This window comes from Neodiprion virginianus, chromosome 5 (genome assembly GCF_021901495.1).
Source record: "Neodiprion virginianus isolate iyNeoVirg1 chromosome 5, iyNeoVirg1.1, whole genome shotgun sequence".
NCBI classification, from domain to species: domain Eukaryota; kingdom Metazoa; phylum Arthropoda; class Insecta; order Hymenoptera; family Diprionidae; genus Neodiprion; species Neodiprion virginianus.
Window position 1 is genome coordinate 2,206,835 of NC_060881.1, and position 26,544 is coordinate 2,233,378.

A 26,544-nucleotide genomic window follows, 5' to 3' on the forward strand; every position below is an offset into this window, starting at 1 on the left:
AAGATTCTAGTAATGAAAAAAATATTTGTAGATGATAAAATTCAAAAAACAAATATCTACCCTTACAGTGATAAGGTGTTACATTAACGAATGAAATGAATATTTATTCTTCTTGTTTCCTTACTAATTTTAAACAACTCAACGATATGCAGAGGTCCTTCGCAACTACATCAGTTTCATCAGACACAACTGAATCATAATAAAGGATTTGTACATTATAACATGAAATTTAACAACGGTAATAATAATGAAAATTGGACAAAAAAAAATCTCATATCCCGTGAGATTAGCGGTTTTGGATACGCAAGATTTTGTATCCATGAGCAAACCTTTGTTACATGCATTTGCCAGCAATCTCATTATTCTACTAACACATTTTTCCGCAGATTAGAGGTATTTTACATTTACATTTCAAGTTTTTTTTTTCTCTCAAAATTGCTTCGCAGGCACATATTGAAGAAGACATTTTTAAGGGTACGTTATGAAGTCTGTGTTAGTAGTGCACTAAAGACCAGGGCAAACGTCGTGAACATATTCGTTTATAATATATTATATTATATTACAGAACATAATGTCTAAAATTGATCAACCATTCAAATTTCTGAGAATATGGGTAGTAATTTTAGCATTACTAGAAAACCATAGTGACAAACGAAAAACGTTCAACCCCGTACCATCTGGTAAATTGATAATATTCATTGAATATTACAAAATTACATCACACGTATAACGAGCAATATCATCAGAGCATACCTGTATATAAGTATGTATGTTCCTATACTTATAATTTTTGAACGTGTGGTAGAATTAAGAAAAAAAAAGTATATAAAAAGATAATGGCACGTGTCATCGAAAATTGTTTCCTTTTTTACTCTCTTCGTTTACATTGCACAAATGTAATTCGCGTCGTCTCCAGAATTAAAAAAATGTTCGAATTTTTGTACCCCGTTAATGTACCAAACTTTTATTCCCTTGTGACGATTTCACGATGTAAGCACTATAATATATGGTATACAAATTGAATTCAGACGCACACATACACACGGACGCGACATAGTAGTACCTATACATATTTCCTGTTAAATAAACCTGATACAAAAAAGATTGTTAATATGTATGGTTTCAATCAACCGATAATATAAAAAATTCTTAACATTTTTAACACTTATTATCTACATATACATATTTTTTGCTTTTACCCCGTCAGCTTTCTTAACACATCTAAGTATACATACCCTAACGTATCTTTATACTCATTGTTTAAAAAATATATAATCGTAATCGTTATACAATTATGTACTCTGTGATTGTTCGGTTTAAACTGTTCTTTTTTTCCCTCTAATTACTTCCATGGGATTTTTCATTGGAATCTAGCAATGTCCTCAGCTGAGTTCCAGCGGCACTTACGAAACTATGTCTAAATTACCCCGTTAACGATAGCAAGTAACTGACAAAGTTCATGAGACATGGTCCTTTAGCCACCATACGATAGGCGATAGATTAAGACAGAGTAAAGAGAAGAGGTAATGTCGCCAATTGATAAGATCGATGTAGACATAACATAATGTATTAATCCGCCAGTGATGACAAATTAATTCTATAAAAATTCTGCAATGAAACTTCAATTGGTCGGTTTAATATCTTCTCCGTACTGAAATATCCATGTATGTATGCTCGTACTATCTTACGCCGGAGGTTTTTGCCGCTTGTAGAATTTCAATCGTATCGTGATTTTTCACAACATGCCCGATACAGACTAAACGTTTTCGACTATAAATTTCATGGTAACTGTCCTGCTTCGTTTATGCCCGTTACGTACGCATTGAAAGTTCTGTAGGTACAGTATTTTTTTTCAACACCTCATAAAGTCTATGATTTTTAAGGGCAAATCGTCACTGAGCAGGCCGACGCTGATCCGTTCGATTAACAGCTGCCAACGCCTCCTCGGGAAGACGACTAGGGTCTGATAAAATATCAGTTGCTGTACAAAGGCACCTCAGAGAGTTTAGAACAGCTGAAAATTAAATTAACCACAAAAATTAACAAGATAAAACGTTGAAAATTTGTAAATTCAACAACTATTTCACCTATCTTTCTTCCGCGTCAAAGCTATAAAGTCAGGAGAGCTCACCTGGCCTGAGATCTACAAGGGAACAGTGCTGCTCTACCCAAAGCATTGTACTTCTGTACAAGTCCTCTAGGCTCGCGGTAGACACCGAAGTATTGAAGGAAACCATCAATGGCTCAAGTAAAATGCTGAACTGTGTTTTAGAGTCAAGGAATGTTAGAGATATTCATTTATAAGTAGATTAATCAGTCAAGCTTTAGTCATCGAGAAAGGATACAATCCAGAACTTCCAATTTTCACGCGTCCGTGTTCGCACGTAGTCATCAAACATCTCCTTCATTTTACTTGTCCTGTGCCTGGAAACCGGGGCTCCGGTTGCAGGAAGCATCAATTGACAATTGCTAAAGAAAATAAAATTCATTGTTGCGACCGGCTGAAGTAAATCGAATGACACGACTGTGTCAATATTTCTTTGCAACGTTTGCTTCACCTTATAGAAGAATTGAGGCATTCTATCTGCTGTCTCAAACTGTCCATTTCGTCTTTAAGCTGATTCCTCTCCGCCCTAAGTTGCCTGACATAGTCAGCCCCCTTTTGCAGCATAGCAGCCTTGCTCAATTTGCTATTAGGATTTTGATTCAACTGAGGTATTAAACTGTGCAGCATGTCAAATCCATTCTTAATATTGTATCTCCGTTTCTGCTCGGCATGAATGTGCCCCACTCTTCGTTGTTCCTTATACTGCCCTCGCTCAGGGTCACCCTTAACGTAAGTCCGACTCGGCGACAATGGGCTTCCTATACTCATCGGACTATGAAGCGGGCTAAGACTTAGGCCTTGCGGACTGTGCGCGCTAGAATTATCTTTCGGTGAACCAGGGCTGCCGATTGGTTGCTGTGGCTGACTGTTGGCACCGAGCAAGATTGGCTGCCCGCTCGACTGCATCACCCGTGCGGATTAAAGTTAATGTCAAATATGACTGTCAAGACTAGAGAATTTGCAATCAGATATTTTCATCAAAACTTTACCTGCTGCTGCGTCTGTACAGGAGTCGCTTGAATAGATTGAACAGTTACTGGTGTGGTAATAAGGAGAGTTGTGCCACTGGTTTGAGCAGGAGACTGAGCCGACGATGGCATAGGTAATATGTGTTTTACTCCACTAGGTTGACTGACGGGCGTCACTTTCTCAGGTCCGCTACTAACTGTGTAAAGGTTCGACGTGTCTGCAAGGGAAACGGGAGGATTATTATTTGGTTAATAGTAAAATGTAATATGAAGAAATTTCTCGTGCATCTTAACGTACTGTTGGTAAGCAGCTGGGCAAGTAGAACGTTGTTGTTCAGATTGAGCGCAGGATCGCTAACTGCTGAGACTAGGGGAGGTGGATTAACTCTAGGAGGCACTAAAGACGAGCTGCTGCGTGATCGATTTCTAGACTTCATTTGGTACTGAAAAAATACAAAAATTTATATGAAATGAAATTCTTCTGTTTTTGTGGTGTTGAATGATCAATCTAAAATCACGAATTATTTAAAGATAAAACCACACACACGTTTGGATCTGTGATCTTTTTACTAAAAGTGTCGGAAGTCGGGATGGAAAAGATAAGTACTAGGGCAAGACCACGTAATTTAATTTGACTTTGAATTATTTCTGAATATTCGATTCGTAACAAAATTATAAGTATCTAGGAACCTTCGGTACAGCAAACACTTCTTCTTTTTCGGTAGTAGGGACAACCGGTCGTGGCAAAAGTTTGGCAGGATGCTGTGCTGGAGCGGTGGGGTCCAGTCTGACAGGTCTGTATTGAAAAGAGGTCCCCAATACTTGTGACTGATTTTGCTGGGGGGTGGACATCGGGGAGACTTGCTGCGCAGGTAAATTCTGTTGGGCGGAAATATTGAAAACTGTTTTTAAAACCTGAATTAAAAGTAAACGAGATCCATTAACTTGGTGTCAAATTTATTTCTACCTTGTAACTGCTTGAGCCAGTGAACTTGCATTGTTGGGAGGTAAACTTTTGCGACGGAAGAGTGAATTTGTAGCCCTGCACCGGTTGGACCGCTTTGTATGGTTTCGATGTCGAGGTTGCCAATGGCATTGGCCTTATTGTCCTTTGTTGGGTTTGCGGCGGAGAAGGTGGTTGAGAATAATTTTGTACATGGCTTGTCACCGGAGCTACATGGTTACTGGTCACAGTTTGGTTATTGAGCGAATTTATTTGGGGTTGATTAGACGGCGAGTTTAGTTGAACAGTCTGCATCTCCATTGAATAATTCTGCTGTTGTTGTTGCTGCCGTCGTTGCTGCTGCTGGTGTTGTTCTTGCGTAGGAGAAGGTTGCTGATACGTTAAGTTTTGCTGCTGGCTGGTTTGTTGATATGCATTTTGCTGCGCCAAATGATTCGACCTAGTTGTAGATCTGCTTTGTCTACCTTTTCCTCTGCTAGGTTGTCTCGACGGTGTTGCTTCTGCGTAGCTCTGCTGAACGGCGTTATAACTTTCTGATATACTACTCCTGTTGCATGAAATATAGAAAAAAATTGGTCAACACTCGAAGGACTGAAATTAAAATATGATTTAAATAGTAAACTGTTGCGGATTTGAAGAATGAGAGCAAGAAATCATGTATAGTTGCAAAAACTGACATGTTATTTTTGTAAGCTGTAGACTGTTGCTGCTGCTGTTGTTGTTGTTGTTGATGTTGCTGCTGCTGCTGTTGTTGTTGTTGATGTTGCTGCTGCTGCTGCTGCTGCTGCTGCTGCTGCTGCTGCTGCTGCTGCTGCTGTTGTTGTTGTTGTTGTTGTTGTTGTTGTTGTTGTTGTTGTTGTTGTTGTTGTTGTTGTTGTTGTTGTTGTTGATGTTGCTGCTGCTGACCGAACAGTTTGGCTGTAAACTGGAGATTCTGCATGGTGTCCGTATGTTGTTGACTCGTCGTAGTCGTTGAATTCAACTGCGGCTGTATATCCATCGATGGGATTTGGTTTATTTGATTGGCTTGGCTTATGGGCGGCATGAGATCCAGTTCGGAGTAATTATTGTTCAATGAACTGCTACGAAAAACGTCTTCTTCTTCCGGCACCGGTGGTAGTTTTGAGTTGAAGAATTCTGCAGAGATGATCAAAGCCTCGTCAGTTGTTAAAATGACAAATTCTAACTATATTCAACAAAACTAAACGGCTATTATAGAATCTTGGTGATCGGTCAATTAAGTAAACGTATCTTTAGTTAACGTTTCGACCCGGATATGGGCCCTCCTCAGAACGATTTATTTATTTAACTGTCAAGAACAACAGAAAATTTTTTTTAAAAATAATAATACTAGAAGTACAATCAGACATTAAATATTGTAGATGTAATACTCTCAGGGATATTATATATTATTGGTTAGTGAGAACAATTTGATTAATTGAAAAAAGAAAGGCTTAAGGTGTTATTTACCTTTTTTTAAAAAGTAAGTGGACTAAGATGTAGTCGAATTCACAATTTACAATTTGTGGAGACAATGTTCTTTGAGTGACGGTAGTCAATGTCAATCTTCTAGTTATTTTACATGTAGGAGTTAATAGTTGGAAGTCATTAATTAAAAGGATTAAAGAACTATGTTTCTTCACAGTCAATATGTCATTGTGTTAAAAGGTTTTAAAGAAGGTCTATTTGGCAGTAAAATTAGTTTGCAAAGTGTCCAAGAAGTGGAGCTAGGCTCTTTATGACTATGTTCCTCATGTCTAACAAAAATTATTATTGGTTGAACCGATTGGGTCAACAGGTGAATAACGACTGATGGGAGAAACAAATATGATCCAGAGTGAAGGTGAACCTAATATAAACAATTATACAGAAAAACAAAAATATTTGGTGAAAAAAAATTATGTAGAAAAATTGTGTTATGGGGACAAAAATTTGTGTATCTAGTTAAGGTTAAACAATATTTGTTGTGTGGGCGGAGATTAGTGGTTTGTAAATATTACTTAAATGTTCAACATCTTGTCTAAGATTAACGGAATTGGTGTGACCTACAATGTTGCACATTTCTAGTAATAGTCTTTTATAATAATTGGGTTCTTCACAAAGGATGTTTGTATTGTCGTAGTTAAAAGTATGTTGTTTATTGATACTATGTTTTGTTAGAGCGGTGTGACGTTCTTCAATCTCATGTACATTGCGTTGATGTTCTTTGATTCTGGTGTTAAGGTGGCGGCCAGTTTGTCCGATATAAACTTGGTTGCAATCATTGCAAGGTATTTTATACACAACGTTGGATCGTGTGCCAATGGGGATCTTATCTTTTCCCGTGTCAAAGACTAATTGTAAATCTTTTGAATTTTTTCCAACAAACTTGACATTATGTTTGGTCAAGGTCGAGAATTCTTATTCATCAAAACTAAACGGCTGCAATGGCTTACCTTGTAATGGCTCAAGAGTATCCATAAAATCGTCAAGATTGGGCTGCAACGGTCCAAGACTTGGTTGAATAAAATCGGCCAAACTGGCAACTCGAGCTGTGAATAATACAATTTACAATGCATTGATAAGAGAATAAAAACCGATGAAAAAATCATGCGAGTTTATTGAGCACAAAAAATTGTGAGACTATTATGCTGACCAATTTCTCTTGGGTCAGGAAAGTGAAATGGTTGATTAGAGCTAATCGTAGAGAACAGGGTATCGGTCATCAGCTCCATGTAATCCTCATCGACCATCATGCTGTGCAAAGTGTCCCCTCCTAGCGTCCCACCTGTTACACCGTACAAACTTCCTATTCCTCCGCCAAAGCCACCCGCATTTCCCAATCCACCATCCCAATCCAACATATCCATCGATTCCAACTGTAACCAGAGAATTTTTTCCAATTTGACAAACGTGTTTGATTCACGTATAGTCAAAAACTGATACCAAGATTTGCCATTAAAATATATGAAAATGTTTCATTTACCATATCGCTGCCATCTTTGTTTGTCCAGCCGAGTACCTTGTTGCGATAAAACATGCGCCATTTCTTGTACTCTGCCGTAACAGCAGCTAGTTTTCTCTTCCAGTACTTTCCCTCCAAAACTACGGCCTGTAAGATAAACGTGACGATCAGGAGCGTTCTAAAGAAAATCTATTCTAAAACACCAGACAGGGAAGCCAGTACGACTGGCAGAGACAATTGCAACAACATTAACTACTGGGAGCTATGGCGAGAAGAAGCCAAGGAATTCAACATCGTTAAGTGTCAGACTTGGTTGCATGGTTTCCTTTTCATTAACGAAAGAATTACACCACATTTATATTGGTCACAGACATACATCATACATTTATTATTGTATGTAAGCGCTGATTTCAACAGAGTAAGTTTATTTTATCCATTTCATTAAATTTTTCAAATCGTACAATACTTCAATTCCTAATTCTTTCTAAGAGTTCTTTATTCGCATAAATTTCTCTTACAAACATTGTGCATTATGTCGTTAAATTGCTGCGACAAAGAACTTAATAATTCAACCTCGCAGGGAACTATATAATATTGTTAATTTAATCGTACACTGCCTTACAATACATGCACATACACAAAGAAGCGTGGATAAGACATTTGATAAAGAGTTTAAAAACTATTCGAATATGGTACGTCGGTGGTTCTCAATAGAGTAGACTTTATAACTATCCTCCACAGCTCTCCTTAGAATCACGAAGTTATAGAATCTCTTCGAGTTGGTGACTAAGAAGAAAAAGAAGACAGGAAGAAAAGAAAAATAGACATTTCTTGTTTGAATTGTACCATTCGCATGTGGCGATACTCAGGAATCTGTGTTATACTTTTATGAAACGTTTCGATGAAAAAAAAAACGTGCTCATTCTTGTTCCGTAGAATTATAAACTAATCAGACGTTATCGTCAGCGCGGAAATAAATTTTTTTTCTGGTAACTAGTCAGTCATGAGAGACACTGCACCCTAGTGAACGTGTGTGATCCGTGTCCCTGGCGATGACACGAGTGTTCCAGGGGTTAAACAAGATAGCGACTGATTTGCCATTTTTTACGTACGTGAAATACGTATGTTTAATATATTTTTCCGTATTTTTAGTTTTCGTCTCGATACGACAATGTGTAGCGCTCGCGGTTTCTTTCAGTATGAGCCGTTAAGCTCTTGCGAGATGATAACTTTATTGGATGTATTAAGTGGCGATAATAAAGGAACGTTTACAAGGCTTACGATCCCATCTATGATATCTCTTTCCAAATACATAGGTTATCAGACTCAAATCTCTGTGTATGTGCGCGTGTGTGTGTGTGTGTGTATTCTCATTTACGCATGTATTGTCGTATACTTGGCCGCAGTGATTCTCACAATGAGACGGCTTATTTTTTCGTCGAGTAGGTTACGTTGGCAATGCGGAATTAGGCCGCAGCGCCACTGCCGGCCATCCACGAAACAGGCTCCATTTTTGTAAACATAATTTAACAGGGTGTACAGTTGTTGGTCGAAACGTAATTCCATGAGAATTTCACGGTTTCCACATCAAATTTACGATTTTTCCAGGTCAACTTGAATTACGCGACAAATGAAAATACGACAGAAATATAAACAAGAATAGTTTATTTTCGCAGCCTCGAGATAGATACAGGTGCGATATTCAAAATTTTTAGAGTAATTCAGAATTTCAACGTCAATTTTGAAGATTTGGCTAAATTTTCATGAACCTATACTTAAGTTTACAAGATTCCAGACACGTCATGAAATTCCATGAGATTTCCAGGTTTTTTCATGAGGGTTTTCATTCGATTAATCGGGAAAAAAAAATCGATTATTTCTGGTCGCTCTTAGCGTTATGTTATGTTATGGGGCTGCGGGCTGATTCGGCATTGCCAACGTAACCTACTCGACGAAAAAATAAGCCGTCTCATTGTGAGAATCACTGCGGCCAAGTGTTCGTACGTGTGTGTCCGTATTTCTCGCAACATCTCGCCGCCATCCGAGAGATAAGGTATTCCGCCCATCCATACGTAACACAACTATTACACACATCGACGCCGATATTACACATATTGCATACTTAGCTTGAAGATAGAAATATAACAATAATAAATTAAAAAAGATCACTTACCTCTGGTTTATTGTGCGTATCGACATCCAAGGGCGACGCAAATTGGCACACCAGAGTGTTTTGCTTGAGTATAACTGAAAAATCGGAGAGAGACAACAATTAGATAAACATTTGACGGAACAAATTTTATCAACAGATTTTTCCAATTTAGAATATTACTACGAGCTTCTATTAAACAAGGACCGAAGTAATTTTTTGCACATATATATATATATATAATTTTTTTTTTTTATTGCTATAGAAATTCTTAATTGACAAGCAATAAGTAACAAAAAAAAAACAAACAAATCACGAATAACGTGGTTCATTTATATATTAACTTAGCAATGATGCGATCAAGTTGACGAAATTTTTTTTTCCTCACTCTTACAATAAGAAGATATCAAGAACTGATCTGCACTGTTTGAAGGATCTGCAGCTGCGATCGGATCGAACAAGAAGAAGAAGATGATGAATAACAATTGCACCGTAATCGTGTCTTTTCGAAGCCGTTAACAACCATGCAGACTATTAACGATACTAATTAACTTCCCACAATTTCATCCATAGAAGAATCGAAGACTTCTTCCTTGTCTGCGGCGTGATTAACAACGAACGCAACTGGATTTATAACGATCCCGGTCGTTGTTCCGATACCGACTTTGCACCGTTTCATTTTGCAATATGCCGTAGGACTGCAGGACGCCCAGGATTCCCCCCTTTTGCCAAACTTCAACCGAACCGACGATTTGAAAATTTCCTTTACTTCCGTTTTGTGTCTGACGTAGATGTAAAAAAATACGTCTCTTCTTAACCGTCCTCCACGATAAACGTACCAAATTTTCGACGTCCCTATAACTAATTAATCAATCAACCCTCCCTCCAATCACCCTCAATTCCGTTACAAAATCAAGTTTTTTTTTCGCGTATTTTTCACCTCCCACGATCGATCAGTGTAACGTAATAAAAGCGTCGTTTAAATTTTTATGGTTGAAGAAAAAAAAAAAAAAAAACAAAATGACTAAATAAAAAATGAAATGATTATATCAGGTAAAGGAAAGAAAAATCTACGTCATCAAAACTGTAGAAAAAAAAAAGTCAGTTATAACGAATTCAACAACAACGACCGTAAAAATAAACAATAAGAAAACCGGCTGGATCACGTATTTTAAGTTACTGCAAAGTATATGGTTATAGGAAGCGAATTTATCGATAAATTAGCTTCTACGTAGAACGGCACCGATTCTTGTGATTGTCGAGCGTGTATCTGTTGTGCGATATATTTAACGGGATCAAGTCGTCTCGACCCGAGGAATCGCCAACGTTAAACTGACGAGAGAGGCGCGATGATAAAGGAGCCGGAGGTTCAACGTATCCGAAATATACGTAAGCGTTAATTGGGGAGATTCAAAGGTGGGGACAACAGAGAACGATTCTCATCGTCGTTTCGTGTCTCACGTGCCGTGCCCGCTTGGTATCGCTATTTTTCTACTATCCCCCCCCCCCCTCCCCCCCCCCCCCCCCCACGCTTCTTGACCAAAGTTTTTTCACTAAAATATTTAACGGCAGCAGCGCTGCCAACCCTAAAGAATTTAGAGTCCGTTTAAGGAAAAAAGGAAATATTGCCCTTCGGGTAGAAATCTGAAGAAAATCTCAAGATCTTTGACGAAATCTCTAAATATTGTCTGTGAAATCGAAACGACAGATTAAAAATCAACCAATTGTCAGATTCCTGAGAAAATATGCACCAATTAGACAGCGTATGAAATTTTCAGAGGCAATTATTTGACAAATTGGTGATCCTAGATATTAAAAATAAAAACATATTATACGAGTTTCCGATATCTTTATAATTGCAATTCAGATTCCATAGGATAGAAATCAGTCCCTGCACTGAGAGAAATTTAACTATTTTCATTTTTTACCACAATCGAAAGACTAAAACATACCGTGTAATCGTGTATTTACTGCGTTTCGATAGCGTCAAAGAATGAATCTTGAAATAGAGAATTATAAAGAACTCGCAGAATTGTTTTGGCGCGATTTAAGGAAATATTCGTCCGATAAGTTGGCAGCGCCGATTGTCGGTCGTGCCGCAAAAGCACGTGTGAAAATCGTGCGGCTGTTATGCTGCAGGGGAGACAATTACCGGCCAAATCTAACGATCTCAAATTGTAATCTCTCGCGTCGTCCAACCTTGCAAAATAACTATTTATCGTTAGTCGCGCCTTTTTTTCCGCTAATTCCCACCTGCCGCATGTCGTCCGATCACGTTTATTATACCCTATATACGTACACACGTATATACACGTATGTATATGTGTATACATATACGCACAATCGTTATCGCCTTTTCACAGATTAGAAAAACTAGTGTTATACGTACGAGTTTCTGTATGTAATAATAATGCGCACCTTTGGACCGACGGACGTAAAAAAAAAGAAGAAATAAAAATTAAAAAAAAAGTTACGCGAGGCGCAACTGCTTGGCGGCCAAAATTTTATCAGTTCTTTTCTTCGTTGCTCTAGATACATTATATATATATAATATGTATATGTATATATATAATTATATAAATATGTAATATGTACTTGGAAGTTTACATCACGCGTAGAATGAATTGTAATGTTTATATTCCGATTGGGGTTACAACATTAGGTGTTATATATGAATATATTTCAATATCAGACACAGGAAAATAAATTATGAAATTTATAAAAACCGTGGCCTTCTAATCGAATCCGATTCAAATGCATGTATTATACAATAATCCTAATGAGGAAAAAATAGCTTTGGTTGGCAATAATTCTCTATCCCTGTTTTTGAACTTGTCTCCTCCCTGTCCGTTTGAACTCACTTATCGGAATGCCTAATTACACAACATTATAATATACGTATTATTACACAAAAGTTGACCGTCGCGTCGTATCGTATTTAAAAGCTTCGTTATGCGCGTACGCACGAATATCGGATATAATTTTCTTAATCTTTTGCGGAGTTGTATTTTCTCTTTTTTTTTTTTTCTCTTTAAATACAGAAACGATCGTATCTTATCGGACTTCATTACAATGTAACGGTGTCGCATTATCGTTACTCACACTGCATATGCCAGCATCTCCATATCACGTTGTTCAAACGGATTTTGTCCTTCCACCGGAGTCTGATACCTTTGAAACGGTTCCATTTTGGCGATGTCAACTTCTGTCTGGAACAAATTTTTATTTCTCATATAGTACAACTGTATATACGATTATACGTATAAATACATACATGCGTGTGTGTGTGTGTGCATGTCGTAAGAAAAAAATTACGATATTAAAGTTATTGGTAACGAAACATTTTGGGAAAAAACGTCACTTATATCTTCTTATATGTGTATACACACACACCCACACGCGCATACAAACGATTACTTCGAAGGAACGAAGATTTCAAAATATTACTATGATTTCTCTTGTCATACGGTTTACCGAATTTCAAATAATTCGAAGCTCCCAAAATAACGGTTTTTTCCCCAGCACGAATCGTCGTTAAGATAACGTAATTAACTTCAATATGCTGTAAAAAAATTCCCATTTACGAAAACATATTGCCAAGCATCTATGTAACCCTGAATTTTACAACAATTTTATTTTATATTACAGGCGAGATAAGCTGCCTGATTAGAATACTTTATAAGCTTGAGTTAATTCTTCCGTCTCTTTGATTTTTTTCCTTATTTTATTCTTTTTTCTTCTGATTTCCTTCTAATTGGTGATTTCGAAAGAATGTAATTAACAACGATGATGACGATGATGATAGTAATTAACGAGTGTACACGGAGCATTCCACATTTCACGCTCCCATTATCACGTGGTGTTTGAAAATCACATTTCGAATCATAGAATCCGTGCGAATTATATCAGATTTTTAGAAATGGCGTTTTCCTGATTGGTTTTCCCATGTTTTTCTTTTTCTTTCAAATTTTATCGGTGGCTAAAAAAGACTTTTTTTTGAGTCGGTACGAACACCATACTAAAAAATGATTAAAATCGACGAGGGTAAGGTACATGGGCTGCTGATTTGACGTGGAATGCCCCATATGGTTCAATTTAAAAAAAAAAATTTCCACATTCTTACGCAACTCCGCGCCTACTGCGGATTGCCCCAGGGCAAATTATCTAAAACGTACTTATTATTACAAGAACGTGTCTAGAGTTAAACCTATCGAGCCTTGCTGCCGATCGGCTTGCCTACAACTTGCGAGAGACTCGCCTTTTCCTTGCTTTGCCTTGTCGCATTCTACCGGCACCGAATTTCCGTATGCTCGGTGTAAATATGTGAACGTACGTGTTTTAAAATTATAAATACTTACAACTCATAGAGGTGTATGAAATATAATTTGAAGAAAAAAAGAGATTGATACCTGTAAAAGAATTTACTGCACTGACGAAAAAATTTAAATTGTTAGAGTAACTAGAAAAATTGAGTAAAACGGGGATCGTTGAGAAAACTGTTTGAATATCGTTGGAATCGCGAAAAACGAGGTACGCCTAACAATTTTGCTCTATCGTCGATCCTTTTTTGATAATTGCAACGCAAAATCAGTTCCTTCGGTTTACTCTACTTTTCTTTTTTAGCTAAACAAGGCTTCAACGTCAATTTATTCTTGCACGAGCATTAAATTTTCGCAACAGTTGCAGGAAAATCTAGCAACAGCGATCGTGATGATAAAGAATAGTAACGGTCACTAGACTTTCCGGTGACATCTGTAAAACTAATTTTCATTTTCTACCTAGAAAAATATTTTTCGATTGTGGTAAAAAATGAAAATAGTTAACCGGAACTATAAATTTCCCCCAGTGTGTACGTATACGTGACGTTGTTGAGAAACGTGTACTATCATTATTGTTACTATCATCGTCATTAACATTATCATCATTTTTAACATTGTACAACACGGAGTATAATGTGGGAACTGTAAACGACCGAGTGTTACACATAACATGTGACGTCGGGATATCAGCTGCTCGTGCCGACGACGAAACGAAAGCGAAACACGCTCGTGTCGATGATGCATGTGTCTGTAGGCATGTATGCACGTACGTGTGTATAAACACGTATGTATAATATCGTATGTAACAAGACGTGCCTACGAAGGAGGCTCGTCGTCGGTCTCTCCGATTCACCCACGTGTTTTTGTCAATTGCCTGTGTACATGATCTACCTTATATAATACCGTATATTCCATACATGTATACAGCAAAACATGAGAGATGGAAAGAGAGGGAGAGGGAGAGAGAGAGAGAGAATAACTAATTAAAAAAAAAAATTACAATTTTACACGCCTCTGTTACATACCTACATTTCCGCAAAATAGGAAGAAAAAAAATAATACGTAAACAATACCCTGTGGGACAATCAACGTCGTCGTGTTTTTTTCTCCTTTTTTTTGTAAAATAAATTTAGCCAATAATTTAATGATATTTTTGTTCCGATTGTTTTTTTTCACATAAATATACATGCACACACACACATATATATATATATATATATACATATATGAAAAAGATAGAGAAAATATTGTCATATGAAAGCACATTGTTGACTTGACAATAAGAAGAGGGGGAGAGAGAGAGAGAGAGAGAGAGAGAGAGAGAGATATAAATTAGTGTAAAGTCGAAACTTGGATGCCTAATACACATACGCAGATGTTATGTAAATGCAGGGAGGGGTATACGTAACAATTAATTAAACATGACCAAGCGTATTATTCAATTTAGAGTATCATATTATTATACGGTAGGTACACGAAATTGTCTCTCCGCCGTCATATAAAACGATTGCGGTGTTGTACCGTTATCCTTGTGATTGTTTGTCGTTGTTTCAATTTCGTTGTATGCACTACGGATGTACGCTTGGGGAGAACGAATCCGAGACGGTTAATTTTTTTCCACTAGACAGTTAAGTTGGCAACACTGAGATACCTACAGCGCCACGGTCGGCCGAGCGCGAAACAAACTCGATCTCAATGAACGTAACACAACCCGTGACCGTCGAATCTAACAATATTAGGGTGGTCTTTGTTTTTGGGCGTTGACGATTTTTTTCCGTTCCACCCTCCAAATCAACTTCGAACGATGGAAAGCAAACAAAATATAAAAATGTGCTAATTTTCAAAGATTTTAACCTCACTTTCGAGATGTTCCGCTTTGTGATCAAACTTTCTCACGGAAATATTTACATGGAAAAAAACTTTTTTCTTTTTTCCTTACTATATATTTTATCGTAAGAGTAACAAGGTTCCGAAAAATCTGTAACTGCGAAGGTTTCAGTTGGCACTAGTGTTACTATATTGCCAGGTACGATTATGCGTAATTTTTCTTCGAACGATTATCGAGACGAAGAAAAAGAAACGCACCAACAATAAAATCAAATGCCACAGCATACCTGCGATGAAGATTTTCATACCCTCTGATCTCTCGTATCCGATCGTATTATACGTTGAAAAAATGAATTTGTTACTTTCAAGAAAACGAAAAAAAAAAAAGAAATAAATAAATAAATAATAATCATATAATACGTAACAAAATAAACCAATCAATGAAAAACGAGACAAATTAATACACCGTGTGCGATAATAATAAGCATACTGTGATAATCGTCGGTTATGCGAGTCCTATTTTTAAATTTCTGCCGTATAGATTAGGCCTAATACAGGTGTGCCTGGGTATAATAATATCAATCTATATAGGATATAGAGATAAAGATAATGATGCATACACATATGTTAAATACACACACACATATACTGTGTTCGCGCCTCTACCGTCTCCACCTATCGTCGCAGGTATAATTGTTTCACGCGTACAAGGGGGGAGGGGGGTAGACGACATGGCATGCATGGCTACGTGCATACGTATAACGTACTGTACGATAAGATATCTGCAAGGGTGTTAATGTATCGCCGCGTATAGATTTACAACGATGTTGTTCGTCCTCTGCGACGACGATAAGACAGAAGTACGAGGAGGAGGAGGAGGAAGGAAAGGGAAGAAGTAAAATTTTTTCTGGTATCTTTTGATTCTCACTTCGCCAATTCTCCTTATCGGAGAGACGAAAAAATTTTTTTTTTCTTTCGTCTCGTTTCGTTTTGTACTTGGTATGCAATGTTAGGAATATTCAACTTTCAATTTTAACGCGCTTGAATTGTCGCGTCAACATTCAACTTGTACGTTGTACTTTTGTTTTTCATCTAGTGATACGTTCAAAAAAGAAAGTAAGAAAAAAAAAAACAAAGGAGATGGAAGTATTAAATTTTACAATACATAGTAACAGTAACAACATTGATAATTATTATTATCATTATTATACCAAAGAAAAGCAAAGAGCTTCAGGAACTTTAGCGTTTGAGCGGTGCTGTGAAAAAGAAAGATGAAAAAAATAAAAAAAGAAAAGAAAAAGGTTCGCATCTGTATCGGTATTTAGTAATTTCGAAATTCTGTAATAAGTACAACACAACAGTTGCACATATACTATCGTAATATAAGTACATACAACAAACGTGGCTCAATAACCTGCGGATGAGTGAGCAAAATTTAATTTTGGAAAACCTGAGCATAGACGTAGGAGTTGTGTTTTATAAATATATATCTGTATATATACATATACAGGTATCTTACGCATCGATATTCATTCCGTCCAAAAATAGCTAAAAAAAACACACACACACACATGCATCCGTAGATATATTTTCATGTATCAGAAATAGTTACCGGCGGTGGCATTGACCGCTTATATGCTAATATTGAATCCATTCTGCCATGCTGGATGCTGCTGCCGCTGCACAAACAAAGGCAATAGACAGGGCCCGAGATCTTGTTTTACTTTATAACTATATTCTCTCTCTGTCTCTCTTTCTTTCTCGCGCAATTTCTTATTCTTCTTGCCTTTTTAAACTCAATCGCGGATTCGATTCGCGACGAGCGGACTCTCCGTTCGATGATAATTGATTATCTAGTTTTTCTCGCGACGCGAAAACGGTTCGAATCCGAGGCAAATGAAATGTGGGAGTATAAATAAAAAAAAAATAAGTAAATAAATAAACAAAAAAATCACCAGCAACATCGTCTTCGGTCAAATAAGATAATGGCGTAATTAAAAAGGCGCACACGCATATATATTGTATTCATATATATATATGTATAATTTCCCTTCCAATTTTACCTTTTTATTACACATAAGTATAACCTACCCGATAAATTAAAGAGATCCTCTAATAATAATAATTTTACGCGATTAATTCGAAGCATTAATTATTAATATAAATCAATGCACGCATTTTTTTACAGTACAATTATAAACACCAGGGTTGTCACCAATTTTTGAGACAAAAATTCCATCACATTTCCGGGTTTTCCAAGATCTAAAACCTAGTTTTCCGCGATATTTTCGCAGTTTCCAGCAAGTTACTGAAACCTAAATCGTTCAGCTTATTAACTCTGTATTCCGTTGAAATTCAATTCGAATCGTGTAAGAAAAATACAACGTACAAAAAAAAGTCAGTTTAAGCAAATTTCTTTTCTCGGGGATAAAAAGTAAACTTGACACCTCGACAAGTCATTTCTAATTCCTACGATAGAAAACTGGTGTTTTTAATTTATTCCATGACCAAATTAAAAATCCCCAGACAATTCCAGGTTTACCACAACCCCTTCTAAATTCCCTAACATTGGCCACCCTGCAGACGTAAGCGTATATCGTATGAGACAAATTTTATCCACGACATAGGTATATTATATATTATACAGAGTTATTCGGACTGCGAGAAGCGTCTCTCTGCATAAAATCATGCGTGTACTGAATTATTATCGAACATGCGTACATATGTTATACATTCTATTTACCATTATTAGTTTCGCGCGCTCAACGATCGGCAGCCTCGTCGTCTTTTCTTATCGGACGTAACTCGCGAGCTCAAAGTCCGATTTCAAATAAATATGTATATATTCGCGTACGTTTATTATAAATATTATATGCGTTATATGAAAAATTATTGTGGAGAATTTCGTACGATTGTGCGAAACGCGATCCTTTCTAATAACGAGGCTGAAGTTAGTCACGTTAACGTGACGACGAAACGTATAGGGAAAAAATCACTAGTTTGCAATTTTATAGTTTCCTTGTTATAATTTACTGCACTTTAAAAAATTTCTGAAACCGATAAATATGACGATTTTATCCGAAACGCGAATCATTAAAACAAATTTACCAACGTCGGCTTGATAAAAATTACTATTTTGAAATTTCTAGTGACTTTAAAGTGGGCAAGATTTTAAAATCTGAATTACCCCTTCGCCCTATCATATAATTCACTGAATTTCAGAGTTTTCTAAAATTGCAAAATAAGGGTGTTTCCGAAAGGTGAATCGTCGGAATGACGTTAGCCTAACTTAAGCCTCATTTTTAACAAGGTCTTGCAATCGGTTGCAAGTCTCGTACAAAAAACAAACGGCACATGCGGAGGCCCTGAACTTCAACCTCGCGGAGTTGAGAGCTTATTTTGCGTAAGTGAAATGATGAGATTGATTTTTCGAAACTGTTTAACATTATTATTAAGAGAACGATGGTTACAATAAAATTTCGATACTTTTCATTCGTACAATAATAAAACCGTACGTCGGAAATTTAATGTCAATTAAATGTAATCGTATATCGAATATAACATGCATCATATAAAGATTTAGATATAAGTTTGTAAAAATTTGAATTAAGCAAATTATTGTAGGTGAATTAGTCGACTCGATCTAGAACGAATTTTATAATACCAAAGACGTATGAATTGCGTAATACTGAGATCGCCTTGGTAATCCCTCTCCTTTCCGTTCTTTAGTCCGTCTGCAAATGACCCATTTGATAAAAAAAATTATTTAATCTATTTATCCTGCAGCTTTTATTATTCTCGCGACAAAGAATTTAAAAAAAGACTTGACTAATTTACTGCAGGATTTACCCGTGGACTTTTTTTTTTTTTTTTTATTCAACTTTGTATGTACCAGAAAAAATTCTCAATAAAACAAATATTATGTACTTGTTACATAATTACGGTGAAGATTTTTTTCATCGACTTTTCGGACAACGTCGCATCTATATAATGTGTGTGCTTATAAATTAGGGTAGTTTTTCTTTCAATTTTTTTTTTTTTTTGTCTTACGAACCCTTCGAAAATTTAGTTTTTAGCCTGAAGTATAAGGTACAGTATTTTACACCAACGACAACAATAATATAACATTATGTACATACATGCGTATTATAACGATGAGAAAAAGGAGTCTCGAGCCACACGTACGTGGCGAAAAACAAATAAATCTTAACGAAGCCAATTGCAGCTTGTTCTTCGGCACGTGAACGTCGACGAGTCGTCGATAACAATAATGACAATAATAACACACGTTATGCACATCGGCGGCAATTGGAATCTAAAAGTTTTCTGCCGTCGTCTTTATTATTTTTCTCGGCCCTCTCCAATTACCGCACAAGTTCGTCGTCGAGAAGAAAATCCTCCCGATCCACGACAAATTCGATTTTTATACCTACTTTTCAGCTTCCGATTCGCCCCCCCATCTTTTTTTTAGAAGAGACAAAAGAATAAGGGAAGTTATTGCAAACAGCGTGGAAATGAAAAGTTGACTTTTCACTAGATCTCGAAATTTCTAAACGACTAGAGTCAATTTATTTCTTTTCAACGATATCTGCAGGAGAACGACTCAACGGATTTGGATGATTCTCGTCTGAATCGACGCAGCATTTCTCAGCTTGGAACTGACCAAGATCTAAATTTCGTCGACCTCGTTGTTTCTGAGTTATTTAGATAGCAAAATGGGAAAGAAGTGAAACAGCATTTGAACTTCCCGTTTTCAAACTCATTTCGAGCTACGACAATAATAACAACAACAACAATAACAGCCGCAATGAAAATTGAATATCGGATTGGATTCCTAATTAGCGTCTCAAAAAATCATAGAGATATGAAATTTCAAAGCCGAAGAGCATGTTTTCGGTTTCTCGTCCGCCGTATAGTATCCGCGCCATCTTGAATTTTGCAAATTTCATATCATATCGGTGATCAGCAATTTGGAAAACCGTCAAGTACCGAGTTTCGTCCGAATAGATTTACTCTGGATTTTGGTCCGCCATGTTGAATTCGGCATTTTGTAACATCTGCAATCTAATCTCAGATTCGCGATCAGCGATTGGAAAAACTTCGGGGTACCAAGGTTTATCAGAATCCTTTGATCCGATCTCAAGATAACATGATGTTTGTTTTCTTTTTTGGGATCGTGTTATTTAAATAATTCAAAAATTACCGAACCGATTAAAGCCAAACTGTGATTAATTCTAAGTTTGGAAAAGCCGCGACAATTGAGGCCAAATTCATTGAAATCCGGTAAATCGTTCTCGAGATATCGTCGGACAAATAAATTGATCGCATACGTTCTCATACGTGCATCAGGGTGGCCACAAATTTTTGGGAAAAAAATTCCCTGACATTTACAGATTATCCATAACCTAAAATCTAGTTTTCCCCGACATTTTCCCAGTTCTAGTAACTTACTAACAATAAAACCTAAATCGCTCAGCTTATTAACTCTATGTTGGGATCAAATTCAATTCGAATTTAAGCCAAATACAATGTACAAAAAAAGTCAGTTTAGGCCAGTTTCTTTTTTCGAGGATAAAAAGTAAACTCGTTACCTCGAAAAATCATTTCCAACTACCACGATCGAAAACTGATATTTAATAAAAATCTATTGTCTGGTGATAACAACAACTTCCTTTTTGTTTTCTCTAAAAACAGTGATACGAAAAGTTAAAAAACTCATCCGTCAGCGTTTCTTATTCGACTTCATTCTTGCTTCATCAACGCAAAAATAAGCAAAACTCTAACTCACCTGTAGGCGAGGGACATGCATTGAAAGAGTTTGTTCAGGGAAGTCTCGATGCTCAGCTGCTGTGAGGAGTTTCTGCTGGTCGACGATCCGGTGACAAATTTCTCCAAGGAAAATCCTGGCGGCGCTATTATGGCGAGACGAGCGGCCTCCTCCTCGGGCACGGGGACGGCAAGCTCGTCCTCGTCATCCTGGGCCTCCGCCTCGAAGTCCGAAACCATAAAGTGACCCGAGTGAATCGTCTCTCTCGCATCCTTCGGCTCTCTTTTCACAACCGTCACCGAGGACGATGACGGCGTTCCCATCGCCGTTGCCGCCTTCCGGTACATAATTTCGGTTTGCATCTCGGCGAAAGTTTATTTCCTCATTCCTCGATTTCAGTCTCTCAATTTACATTAAAATAAGAGTAAGAAATAGAATTATTTTAAATTGTATTCCTCTCGCCTGCCTTTGTTTCGGAAACACTGCATGTATTATATATTCGTAAAACATATATTGTGTGTATATATATATATATATATATATACACATAGCATAATAATATTAAGATTGTTTTCCCGTTCCTTTCTCTTTTACGTACGTAGGTATAATAGTTTACTTTTCCTCTTCTTGTTTCTTTTCTTTTTTTGTTTTTTTGTTTTGTTTTTGGTTGGTTCGTTTCGTTCTTTGTTTAAACTGCGAGTGTACTTTGTAAACGGTGCGTGATGTTTTTACCACACGGTGGAAATCGTCGGACACGTGCAACACACACTTGCGCGTACGATCAGCTGTTGTTTGTTGATGTTTTAGTTGTAACGGTATCTGTAAATTGAGAACAAAAAGAAAACTGTTAACGAGTGGTCGAGAAAAACACGTTTTTATTACACGCGTACTTTATGCGTGCAAATAATTAACGAAAATCTCTCGCTTTGAAGGAAAATAATCGCGTACGTAAGACGCAAGATTAGAAGGAAAAAACAAACAATCAGATAGATAAATAATGAGAATTACTACGCGTAGCGTGCCTAGCCTAATATGGTCAAGCTTTGTAACATTATGTTTATTATTATTATACATGTAAAGGGCCTTGACGTGTTAATCAGGCTTGCAATTAGACCGTCCGATACACGCACGTGTCGTAAGAACTATATTTCCGGTGAAAAAACATGACGCTAAACTTATAGCGACGACAAATGAAGAGTAAAAAATTACAAGTCTTAAGTTGGTAACGTTTTCGTTACGAAATGTTGAGGAAAACGTCAGTATTTTCTTATTTTTTACGATGACTTTGAAGGAACGAATAGTTCAAAATATGAGTATATTTTGTTTTATTACGGTTTACCGAATTTTAAACAATCACATAATAACAGGTCAAAGTTAGGAACGTTATCGTAACGACGTTTCATGCCGAGGAAAAATTGTTACTTTGCAATTTTGATGGAATTGTTTGAAATTCGGTAAACCGTAATAAATATTTCAAAGCCATTGAAGAAATAAGAAAATAGTGATTTTCTTCCGCAATGTTTCGTTACGATAAAGTTACTGACTTCGATCCCGTTAAAAAAAAATCTCAAAGTGAAAACGATTCGCTAACCCGAACACGGCAATTGGATTTTTACGGAATTGGATTGGCAAAATACGCGAGTCGTATAATTGCTGTATTAAAAAATTCGAAATAACAACGTAACCTAAAAATGCATCGTTTTAAAATTAAATTTGCGAACAACAACAATTACATTTTGAAAAAAAAAAAAGAGTCTGCATGAATTATATTTTCAAGTGAATTAGCCAGCAAGACGATAACAAAGAAGAGTGAATAACGGAAGAGAAATAAAAAGAGAGGAAAAGAGAAAGAAAGAGAGAGAGAGAGAGAGAGAGAGAGAGAAAGACAAAATAACAATTTTTACAAGACAAACAGCGAGTTCTTTCGCCGTTCAAGAGTCTGAAAAGGAACGAACGATCTACAAAGTCATATTATCATTTCTGAAACATAACAACACGAGAGAGCAGCGCCGGTGGTTACACATCGGACTTTTCTATTTCCCACGAAAATAACATGGAAAAAATGGTTATTGCGCTTTGTAATTTTTATAACTAGCTAACGATCGGTCCTAACGAAAAAATTCACAGACACACTTTTGTACAGAGTTGAACGCTCTTCAAAGAAAGTCTCTCTTATCGTTTCACGATAATTCTACTCTTTCAAGTAAGATTTTTTATCAACATCCTCAAATAACTTTTGAACGAGTGAATTTATCAGAAAATAATAAGAGACCTTTTTTGAAGATCGTTCAATTCCCCACGAAAATATGTCTGCGAATTTTTTGTACGACGCATTTTTACCTAGTTATAAAAATCAGAAAGAGCAAATACCATTTTTTTCCGTGTTCATTGTTAATGGAAACTAGAAAAGTTCGATGCGAAACCTCTTGAATGATATTAATATTTCGAGCTAGAGCTGTAACAGGCGTATTATTTATATCTAAATGGAACTTTTGAACCTGTTTGAACGAAGGAGAATAATTTATTTTTTATTTAAAAAAAACCCTGATAGACGCGCAAGATTTTTCGCGGCACGCATATCGTGCGTTATTTTATCACCCATCAATCCCCCCCCCCCACCTTTCCGACACCCTGTATTTCAACAATTTTCCACCCCGCCGCGTGCGGATAAATGAAATCGCCGCGGAACGCACGACGACAAATTTGTACTCTTGCATACATAAAACAAGACTATAAATACACGACACGTGTGTGTAAATTTAAATTTAACGCGGTTTCGCGTTAGCTTCCTCGTACCTTTAACGGCCGTTAAAGAGAGTGTGGTAAAGTAGTGAAAACGTCGTTACGACCACCGTCGGTCCAAAAATAACGCGCGTAAGGGGGCGAGAGTCGACGAAAAAGCTCCGCGCGAATCAAAGACCTATCGCAATATGCCTACTTTAAGAGGGAAACAAAATAGTAGAAGTCCTCCTTACCGACGGCACAGGATTTCGCAGTTTTTCGTACGAAATTTCAAGTATACATAGCTTTTAAAAAAACTGTGCGTCCTTGCATACTTTGTATAAAAAAAAAAAACTTCCTTCTCTCTTTCCCCTCAACGGCGGGGGGTAGAAAACTTGGAAGATAATACCTTTGGTCCGCGTGTGGAATAAAACCGAGTTTTCCGCCGTCGGCAAACCGCGACGGATAGATAACGTTTGTAAAACACCAATAAGGTTCCCTTATTTGCTTATCCCTTCTTTCCGCGATGCAAAGAGGATCATACGCGGGACCCGGAGGTTGTAAACGACGTAGTTATTATTTGCATGTAAGTGTAACGTAAACGGCGGGGCCGTCCGTCCAATGCGGAGAATTAAATCCCCGCCCGTCCTTCGCCCGACGAACCGGGATTTCAACACCTACCGCCAGGTCAGGGAGTAAACTTTAGCGACTTACTTTCCCAATCTCAATCGTTCGGGGCAACGTGGCGAATCTAGGTTCAGAAACGCGAGCGAAATGCTTCTCGGTTTTCACCAACATAGACATACTCGACAACGCGTTACCGTACTTGCAGAGCAACGAATAATATTCGCGCTCGAGGTCTTTCTAATCGAGGCGAAGGAGAAAGAGAGTATGGAAAAACGGTGATATAAATATTTTACGCGAACCGTCCTGCTGGTAGCAACGTGAATTTTACAAGTATTGCCAAGTCTACGGTTTCTCAAGCCTCGAATCTGACCACCACGGGCAATGCAATACGGGCGGCGCGTCGACTCGCGTGTAAATTATCAGGGATTAGAAAACCCTTCTTTTCGATCTTCAAAAATTCGGGAGTGAATATTATCGTCCAGAAGAATTATAATCCCCTTTCGAGCCCCCCCCCCCTTGGCCGCGAGATCTTTTTTCCACGATTGTCGCCCCGAACGCGCTCTTCACTCGACTTCCACTCGTGTTTACGCACCGTTGTTGCGCTGATCGTTATTATGATTATTATTGTTGTTGCAACGGGGCTATTTTTCGCGCTTTAATATCGTTCTCGAGCACACGGGCAGCACTATTTCCGCACCATTGGCTCGCGGATGTGTGTGTGTGTGTGTGTGTGTGTGTATGCGTATGCAGTGCTGCGATCCCGTACCTCTATGCACAACCTTGTACGCGCGTAAGAGTCAGAGTTCCTTCCTCCTTCTCGTTGTTACTGTTGTTGGTGCCGCTGTTGTTGTCGTCGTTTCACACCGAGGATTTAGTAACCTCTGAACTATGACTCGTGTCATTTGTTGCCGTAACACCGGGTCGAAGGGCACGATCCCTCGGCGACGAGACCCATTACAACTTTACTACGCGGCACGAGGACGACGTACCTCATTCTGGTAGCACCGCCATTTACGCGTCAATCTAACGCACTATCGTACCGTAAAACGTCGTACGTATGTACGCACCTCCGTCCGTCCGTTCGTTCGTGCGTTCCTCGTCGCGTTCCGTTGTTGTTACGTTTCACAGCTGATGACCACGACCAACCGACCATTGAGATCTGGCTCCCGTAGCAGCGCCGTCGAACTGCGACGACCGCTGTGAAACTAATTGCGACCGCAGCGCGGTCCACGGAAAATCTACCCTCGACCAACCGCGGCTCCTTCTTACCGACCGAGTTTGCCGCCGTTACTGAGACTGTTTGAATCAACCTCTGACAATGAGCAGCTAATGCATAGGGGATCTTCTTTCTCGCCTTAATTAATTCGCCGACACTGATGTCAGGCGTACCAATATTCTTGTCGAGATACCGCATCTCATCGGCCTTGTCAACCGTAGAAAAATTTCAGTAGGATTTCTAAAGAAATTTGGGTCCGTTCAAAGAAAAGAGAAAAGTTGTTTTCGCGTTAAGAAATATTGCCGTTTAGGCCGGAATGTGAATAAAATCTGAACATCTTCGACGAAATTTCAATACTGATAGAGAAATCTCTGAATATGTTTCAATGCCGTTAAACATCACTCTTAAAAATGAGAAATATGACGACTTATTATGGCGCCATTAAATTACCTGAACGAATTATTGTGGTGCCATCTAAATAGATATATTCGTTTGACGGGTTGGCAACGCCGCTTGACATACGTTACAAGACACACGAATCAATTCTGCCGCGCAACAATGTAGGCCCGCGGACTTTGGAATATAATCTTTCGGTGAGAATACGAACCAAGGGAGTTACTACGCGAAATATTACAGCAATACTTGAGCCTGTATCAGGCAATCAATCATCGACTACTAGTTTCAATGCTGCGCATTGTTTTGTCTAGTGATAATAATTGTTACCTGCGTGCGACGGGCGGCCTTCGATTTCCGGTATTCGTTCTTTGCTCCATTCCAATCGATACTTCAACGTGATTCCGTATTGTTCTCAAGAAATCCAATTCCTATTTTCTTCGCAGGAAACCGTCAAATGCAACGGGCAATATCTGTTTTGTACCTGTCCCTGTTTCCGACTGTTATTCGAAAAAATTCGACTTTATTCATGCCGACGAATT

General features: G+C 37.8%; 1 protein-coding gene across 7 annotated transcripts; it reads right to left on the reverse strand.

Moving 5' to 3' along the window:
* Positions 1-83: 83 nt before the first annotated feature.
* On the reverse strand, positions 84-25,600 carry LOC124304866 (MLX-interacting protein-like). Of its 7 annotated transcripts, none has more exons than XM_046763589.1 (17): positions 25,160-25,587; positions 21,067-21,864; positions 12,235-12,341; positions 9,157-9,230; positions 7,005-7,130; positions 6,675-6,897; positions 6,475-6,570; positions 4,899-5,176; positions 4,717-4,835; positions 4,043-4,586; positions 3,766-3,954; positions 3,374-3,518; positions 3,097-3,293; positions 2,559-3,007; positions 2,346-2,469; positions 2,132-2,261; positions 84-2,014 (listed from the first exon to the last, which is right to left on the reverse strand). In XM_046763589.1, exons 2-17 carry the CDS (start codon positions 21,405-21,407, stop codon positions 1,893-1,895), a joined length of 3,264 nt encoding a protein of 1,087 aa, XP_046619545.1. In that variant the 5' UTR covers positions 21,408-21,864; positions 25,160-25,587; the 3' UTR covers positions 84-1,892. The 7 variants fall into 7 exon arrangements, with proteins under 7 accessions (XP_046619545.1, XP_046619544.1, XP_046619543.1 ...); XM_046763588.1 differs by having other exon boundaries at positions 4,717-4,838; XM_046763587.1 differs by having other exon boundaries at positions 4,717-5,176; positions 25,461-25,600.
* Between the last annotated feature and the right edge of the window lie 944 nt (positions 25,601-26,544).